Source organism: Carlito syrichta, unplaced genomic scaffold (assembly GCF_000164805.1).
Source record: "Carlito syrichta isolate Samal-C Ts95f unplaced genomic scaffold, Tarsius_syrichta-2.0.1 Scaffold314054, whole genome shotgun sequence".
In the NCBI taxonomy this organism is placed as follows: Eukaryota; Metazoa; Chordata; class Mammalia; order Primates; family Tarsiidae; genus Carlito; species Carlito syrichta.
The window spans coordinates 91910-100027 of record NW_007258150.1 but is presented as its reverse complement, the minus strand read 5'-3'; the positions used below and the strand labels follow the sequence as shown (position 1 = coordinate 100027).

Below are 8118 nucleotides of genomic sequence, written 5' to 3'. Positions count from 1 at the left end.
GCGGGCTCAGGCAATCCACTCACCTCAGCCTCCCAAAGACGCGGGATTACAGGCTGAGCCACCGAGCCCAGCTGTGAATTCTTAATATAACAGAGTTGAGAATCATTGCTCTAGTTATATCTGGCCATGTTTTAAGACAACTTCAGAACTCTTTGGATGATACCATTTAATAGTATCTGTAGTATTGTTTCTTACTGAGTGTACAGCTCTAATTACATATCTTAACTCATTCACTGCCATTGACGTGAATTTACAGCACTCCAAATTCTGTTCCTGGTTGCGGCTGTTGTGAATTTACCTCATCATGGAAGACTGTCTTTTGAGTTTATAATCTAAATAAAAATACAAAGTATGGAATTCTAGTCAGAGTGGTGTTCTGAGGCAAATACTGGATATATCTGCAACTTTCAACTGTATTGTGAAAAAGGTGACAATTTAGAAAAGACCACTTCACTTGTGCTTAACGACAGAAGTTTGTGGCAACCAGCTTCAGATTTTTAAAATTTTCACCCACTCTCAGTATTAGGAAAGTGAAAAATTTGCCAATTGCAAATGTGTTAATAAAATCTGCTGAGAATATAGTTGTATGCATACAGCTGAGGTATATACTTCTCAGTAAGAGCTGGTGGCCTCTTTCTGCCATTATTTTTTAGAAAAGTTAGACTCTGGTTAATTGTGAATTAAATAGGGTCAATTGGGGTAACCCTTTCGGGCCCTCCCACTGTGGGAGCTTTTCTGTCCTCTCAATAAATCTTGCTTTCTGAAAAAAATAGGACCAAACGTTAGAAAATTGGAGCAGGCTGGGACGCGGTGGCTCAGGCCTATAATCCCAGCACTTTGGGAGGCTAAGGTGAGAGGATTGCCTGATACCACGGGTTTGAGACCAACCTGGGCAACTTGGCGAGACCTCGTCTCTACAATAAATCAAAAAATTAGCTGGGTGTGGTGGCGCATGCCTGTAGTTCCAGCCACTTGGAAGACTGAGGTGGAAGATCGCCTGAACCCAGCAGGTTGAGGCTGTGGTGGCTGTCAGTGTGCCACTGTGCTCCAGCCTGGGCAAAACAGATCCCCCCTCAAAAAAGGAGCAAACCCAATTTATAATTTTTGCCTTCAAGACCCATTTTGCTCATGAGAACATGAAGCATGAGAAGTTATTTTGGTAGCATTGAGGTTTGTAAAAATAATTAGTACTAAATAAATAATCAAGTTTTAAAGTGAAATAAGATTTAATTATACTAAATACAATAATTGAAGTTCTAAAAGGACCTCAGAATAAAAAATTGTAACTGGGAAGTTAATCTGACAAAATCCTAATCTGCTCTAAATAACTATCTTGAAATTTTTAGGCTGTCACCCTTGACCCAAATTTTCTGGATGCTTACATCAATTTAGGAAATGTCTTGAAAGAGGCACGCATTTTTGACAGGTGAGAGAGAATGTTCTGTTTGATAAATTTTCTTGAGTTTTTGTTGTATTGACACTTGACAGGTTGGACCAAAATTATGCCTGACTTTTCATTGTTAAGTTAGTAAAATGTATTGCCTGGCCTTTCATTGTTGATTTTCCTCAAAGCCATTATGTTTTAGTTGAAATTTCCTTTATTGTAAAACTGCGGAAATGGCTATCTCTTATACTAAATTACGTATTCCTTTGATCTGATTCAAAAAGCTAAGTAAATCCTGACTTTTAAATTTTTTTGTTGTTGTCAAAGCAAGGCCTATTTCTTATGTGGGAATAGAACATTTCTCAGTGTAAAAATGCATTTATAAGTTGTGTTTATATTTATAAAATGTAAAGGTGTGTCTTTGGTTTGAGGTTAAAGTATAATATAGCATGAATTATGTAATTGACTACAACGAATTGTATAGTACAGCTTGAATTAATTGTGACAAAACATCCACTAAAATTTAGTTACATTTTGTGCATGCTTTTTTATTCACAGAGCTGTGGCAGCTTACCTTCGTGCCCTAAGCTTGAGTCCAAATCATGCAGTGGTCCATGGCAACCTTGCTTGTGTATACTACGAGCAAGGTCTGATCGATCTGGCGATAGACACCTACAGGCGAGCTATTGAATTGCAGCCACATTTCCCTGATGCTTACTGCAACCTAGCCAATGCTCTCAAAGAGAAGGGCAGTGTAAGGATTTTTATTCAGTCTATTTTTTTATTATCTAGTAGGATTAAGCAAGTCTTTTTTGCATATTGTTATTAAGTATTGAGATGGTGTATTGGTTTACTTGGGAGTTTTGGTTGAGGAGAATAATACTGAAAATACACATTTTTTGGGGAATATTTCCAGCCATTAGGCCTAACTAAGCAATTATTAGAACAATATCATTGGTGACTCTGTGATTCTTCTGTATAGTTTTTGAAGAGTTTGTTTTGTTTTCTAGGTTGCTGAAGCAGAAGATTGTTATAATACAGCTCTCCGTCTATGTCCCACCCATGCAGACTCTCTGAATAACCTAGCCAATATCAAACGAGAACAGGGAAACATTGAAGAGGCAGTTCGCTTGTATCGTAAAGCATTAGAAGTATGTTGAGGGTGATGTGGCTGGGTATTTAATGTGATAGTAGAGGGAAAGCAGTTAACTTTGCCATGTCATTCAGTTCTTTTGTAAAAATAGTGATTGACTGATTTAAAAGAGGATTATTCATTGAACCAATAATTGAGTGCCTAAAGTATGATGTGAGATCCTGTGGGACATTCCAGAAGATCCTTACATTCAGAGTTTATTATTATATTGTATGGATAGATAAGATCTGTACAAAAAATTCAGCATTAACTTACAGTTAAAGAGAAGTTACAATAAGTATATAATTTTAGTGCCTGATGGCTGTATGGTGGTTAGTAGGTGTGGTACAAGTTTAGCAGAGAGAGATTTCAATGGTATTGGAGTGGTCAGCATAAACCAAGAGGAGGAGAGGTCTACCTCATTATGCTTGAGCTTGAGCTAGGAGAGGTATAAAATAGAGGAAGAAGCAGAACTCAAGAATTGAGTAGACTTGGAAAAGGTGGAGGAGAAAAGTTTAGGGGTATGAAAGTATTTGAGTGAAGTTCTTAGGATAGTGGGAAGTTATTACTGCTGTTTTAGCAAGTTTTTTTAAACCTCATTTATGATCTTCATTCTTCACTCTTTATAGGTCTTCCCAGAATTTGCTGCTGCCCATTCAAATTTAGCAAGTGTACTACAGCAGCAGGGAAAACTACAAGAAGCTCTGATGCATTATAAGGAGGCTATTCGGTAAGAGAATCACAGCCTTATTTTTTTCTTTTTAATTATTTTAATTATTTATTTATTTATTTTTGAGTTGGAGTCTCACTCTGTCGCCCAGACTGGAGTGCAGTGGCTGCTTCCGGCCACCGCAGCCTCGACCTGCTGGGCTCTGGCGATCCTTCCGCCTCAGCCTTCCAAGTAGCCGGAATTACAGGCGCGCGCTACCACTCCTGGCTGATTTTTTTTTTTTTGATTTATTGTAGAGATGAGGTCTCGCCAAGTTGCCCAGGCGGGTCTCGAACCCGCGGGCTCAGGCAATCCACTCACCTCAGCCTCCCAAGGCGCGGGATTACAGGCTGAGCCACCGAGCCCGGCTTATTTTAATTTTTAAATGTTTGGCATTTGACATATTTGACAGGCGCTAAATGGTTTTTAATAATGACAGAATAAATTAATATTATAGGGGGTTAAAGATTTTTGTAGTAGATAAACCTTTGGCCTCTCTTTTAGAATCAGTCCTACCTTTGCTGATGCCTACTCTAATATGGGAAACACTCTGAAGGAGATGCAGGATGTTCAGGGAGCCTTGCAGTGTTATACACGTGCCATCCAGATTAACCCTGCATTTGCGGATGCCCACAGCAATCTGGCTTCCATTCACAAGGTAATATTGTTTATTGTATGCGCATCTCAGCACCTAACATTTAATTTAAGGAAACATTTTACCATCCCACTTTATTTCCAGGATTCAGGGAATATTCCTGAAGCAATAGCTTCTTACCGCACGGCTCTGAAGCTTAAGCCTGATTTTCCTGATGCTTATTGTAACTTGGCTCATTGCCTGCAGGTAAGGAATAACAGACCAGTAATTGACTCTCAGTGTTGTAATCATTTAATTGTTAAGTGCCATATTAATCCAAGCCTGATGGGAGACTGGTTAATAGGTTATCTGACATTACTTTAGGCCAAAGTGTATAAAACATTAAATCCTGGCATAGGGTTTTCTGGATAATAACTTCTCTTTTGTTTCCTTTAGATTGTCTGTGATTGGACAGACTATGATGAGCGAATGAAGAAGTTGGTCAGTATTGTGGCTGACCAGTTAGAAAAGAATAGATTGCCTTCTGTGCATCCTCATCATAGTATGCTGTATCCTCTTTCTCATGGCTTCAGGAAGGCTATTGCTGAGAGGCATGGGAACCTCTGTTTGGATAAGGTGGGATTCTTTTGTTTTAATTTTCTTGTTATAAACTAAAACACAGAAACAGAAAACTGCAAATCAAATGTATGGCTTAATGAATTATTATAAAGCAAACACCACCCAACTTGAGAATTTAAACTTTTGTCAGCCTTTCCATTTTGTCCTATCTCTAGCATAACCCCCTGTATTTCCTAAGGAGGAATCCTTAAACACTAATGGTCCACTGATGGTGTTTTCCTTTAAGTTGAAAGTCATGTTTTGTAAAGTGGTTTTTTGTATTCAACTTTGAGCATTGGAATACTATTTGATCAAAGGTTTGAGAATATATTAGAGTGTTAGATAAAATTTTGTTTTTTACAAACGTTTCCTTACAGAAACTTTTGTTGTTGTTTTTGTTGTTGATGTTTTAAAATGCTGGAGGGTAGCCAGGCGTGGTGGCTCACATCTGTAATCCCAGCACTTTGGGAGGCAGAGGCGATAGGATTGCCTGAGCCCATGGGTTCGAGACCAGTGGGCAACTTGGTGAGACTTCAGCTCTACAATAAATAAAAAAATTAGCAATTAAAAAAAATAGCTGAATATGGTGGTGCACACTTGTGGTCGTGGCTATTTGGAAGGCTGAGGCGAAAGGATCGCTTGAATCCAGCAGGTCGAGGTTGTGGTGGCCATGAGTGTGCCACTGTACTCCAGCCTGGGCGACAGAGTAAGACTCCAACTTTAAAAAAATAACTAAATAAAATGCTAGAGGGTTTATCATGCTCTGTCCACACTGCTTCATTCCTACAAGTTTTACATTTGCTCACACTTTTTCATAGGTCTCAGGAACAGGCCAAATTATGAAGCATCAATCTGGCTTAAATGAATTGTTCTGGATAACCTTTCTTTATTTCCTTTCCTTTCTTTCTTTTTTTCTTGTCTCTGTCACCCAGACTGGAGTACAGTGACACGCTCGCTGCTCATGGCTACTGCAGCCTCGACCTGCTGGGCTCAGGCAATCCTTCTGCCTCAGCCTTTCAAGTAGCTGGAACTATAGGCACACACCACCACACCTGGCTTTTTTATTTATTTATTTATTATAGAGACAGGTCTCGCCAAGTTGCCCAGGCTGGTCTGGAACCCCTGGGATCAGGCAGTCCTCTCGCTCTGGTCTCCCAAGGTGCTGGGATTATAGGCTTGAGCCAATGCACCCAGCCATTCTTTCTTTTTTAAAAAAATTAAGTTGGAGTCTCACTCTGTCACCCAGGCTGGAGTGCAGTGGCACACTCACGGCCACGCCAGCGTTGACCTGCTGGGCTCCAGTGATCCTTCTGCCTCAGCCTTCCAAGTAGCCGGAACTACAGGGATGCACCACCATGCCTGGACAGTTTTTGTATTTATTGTAGAGATGAGGTCTTGCCAAGTTGTCCAGGCTGATCTGAACCCCTGGCAATCCTCTCACCTCTGCTTCCCAAAGTGCTGGGATTACAGGCATGAGCCACAGCACCCGACTGCAACCATTTTTCTTCTCTTTTTGTTTTGAATCAAACTCATTCAGTCGCCCATGTGGGAGTGCAGTGGCATGCTCATGGCCACCCCAACTCGACCTTCTGAGCTCAGGCGATCCTTCTACCTCAGCCTTCCAAGTAGCTGGAATCACAGGTGTGTGCCATCACACCTGGCTAATTTTTTGATTTATTGTAGAGATGATGTCTCACCAAGTTGCCCAGGCTGGCCTTGAACCCCTGGGCTCAGGTAGTCCTCTTGCCTCTGCCTCCCAAAGTGCTGGGATTACAGGTGTGAGCCACTGTGCCCTGCTTGCAACCTTTTTCAATAGGCGTGAAGTATAGGTTTGGTGTGTTTTTAGTCAGTTTTCCTGTTTTACGTATAGATTTAACTTTACTAACAAGCATTGGATTCTGTTGGTAGATTAATGTCCTTCACAAACCACCATATGAACATCCAAAAGATTTGAAGCTCAGTGATGGTCGCCTGCGTGTAGGATATGTGAGTTCTGACTTCGGGAATCATCCTACTTCTCACCTTATGCAGTCTATTCCAGGCATGCACAATCCTGATAAATTTGAGGTAAGACTAGTGTCTTTCTAGAATCACTATTTGTTAAAAAACAAACAAACAAACAATCCCCAAACCTACAGTGGTGGCTTTATAGTCACCATGAGAGGTGACTATGAGAGGCATTACACTCAGTGTCAGCCGGGCTCGGTGGCTCAGCCTGTAATCCTGCACCTTGAGAGGCTGAGGTGAGTGGATTACCTGAGCCCATGGGTTTGAGACCCACCTGGGCAACTTGGTGAGACCTCATCTCTACAATAAATCAAAAAATTAGCCGGGTGTGGTAGTGCGCGCCTGTAGTTTCAGCTACTTGGAAGGCTGAGGCGGAAGGATTGCTGGAGCCCAGCAGGTCAAGGCTGTGGTGGCCGGGAGCGGCCACGGCGTTCCAGTCTAGGTGACAGAGTGAGACTCCAACTCAAAAAAAACCCCAAAAAACAAAAATACACCCAGTGTCTTTTGGGAAGATTTGAGTCAACATTACTAAATATACTATGTGCTGCCTTTTAGGTGTTCTGTTATGCCCTGAGCCCAGATGATGGAACAAACTTTCGAGTGAAGGTGATGGCAGAAGCCAATCATTTCATTGATCTTTCTCAGGTAGATGAAACTCTTATACTTGCAACTTTTTATTTTGGACATATTTAAATAAAACTATTGGCATATGTTTTATATTTTTTATGATGGGTATTAAACATGACAATACTACATATGAGCAGTTGCTGTGATCTTATTTCCTTGGTCATTTACATTTATAGTCAACATGGCTTTTGCTGAGGTTGCAAATGAAACAAATGTATTACATTTGTGCTTGGACATACAACCTTTCTGGGGATCAAGCCAGCACTTGTGACAGAAAATACTTAAACAATATTAACTGAATAAATGGAACAAAACGGTGACTTGGAAGGAGAATAAATCGATTATTTAAAGAAAATTAGATGAACTGTATTTCATCTATTTTATGGGTGCTTACCTTTGGTTATATTTATTTCTCTACTTGTTTTGTTGTTAAATCCTCTAAGCACATAAGCTTTACAATAAATTAATATTGAAACTTGTGGGGGAAATTAATTTGCTGAGTGTGTAGGCTATGGTTTTTTTCTTTGTAGATTTTTGGCCACTTTGGTGACTAACAAATACAATACTGTTTATGTACATCATGTGTGTGTTATGTAAGGTAGTTCTTATTTTCTGTTCCATAGATTCCATGCAATGGAAAAGCAGCTGATCGCATTCATCAGGATGGAATCCACATTCTTGTAAATATGAATGGTTATACCAAGGGCGCTCGAAATGAGCTCTTTGCTTTAAGACCAGCTCCTATTCAGGTAAAGGAAATAATAGTTATTGCTCACAATGTGTATTGGGCTAAAAAGACAGCGATGTGCTTTTTTCCCCCTTCTGATGAACTGCTAACATTTGAAACAATAGAGCAATGCCAGGCTCGGTGGCTCAGCCTGTAATCCCATGCCTTGGGAGGGTGAGGTGAGTGGATTGCCTGAGCCCGCGGGTTCGAGACCCACCTGGACCTGGTAGTGCATGCCTGTAGCTGGGCGTGGTAGTGCGTGCCTGTAGTTCTGGCTACATGGAAGGCTGAGGCAGAAGGATTGCTGGAGCCCAGCAGGTCGAGGCTGCGGTGGCCAGGA

At 40.8% G+C, this 8118-nt stretch overlaps 1 protein-coding gene across 2 annotated transcripts in view; it reads left to right on the top strand.

Moving 5' to 3' along the window:
• Window positions 1-8118, top strand: part of OGT (O-linked N-acetylglucosamine (GlcNAc) transferase) — a 43704-nt gene that overhangs the window by 21188 nt on the left and 14398 nt on the right. For both annotated transcript variants that reach the window (XM_008070912.2, XM_008070911.2), the window contains exons 6-15: window positions 1347-1426; window positions 1943-2138; window positions 2395-2535; window positions 3146-3246; window positions 3730-3883; window positions 3965-4066; window positions 4256-4435; window positions 6326-6484; window positions 6980-7069; window positions 7675-7800. In XM_008070912.2, the coding sequence (XP_008069103.1) occupies window positions 1347-1426; window positions 1943-2138; window positions 2395-2535; window positions 3146-3246; window positions 3730-3883; window positions 3965-4066; window positions 4256-4435; window positions 6326-6484; window positions 6980-7069; window positions 7675-7800 (1329 nt within the window). The remainder of the gene's footprint in view (window positions 1-1346; window positions 1427-1942; window positions 2139-2394; window positions 2536-3145; window positions 3247-3729; window positions 3884-3964; window positions 4067-4255; window positions 4436-6325; window positions 6485-6979; window positions 7070-7674; window positions 7801-8118) is intronic.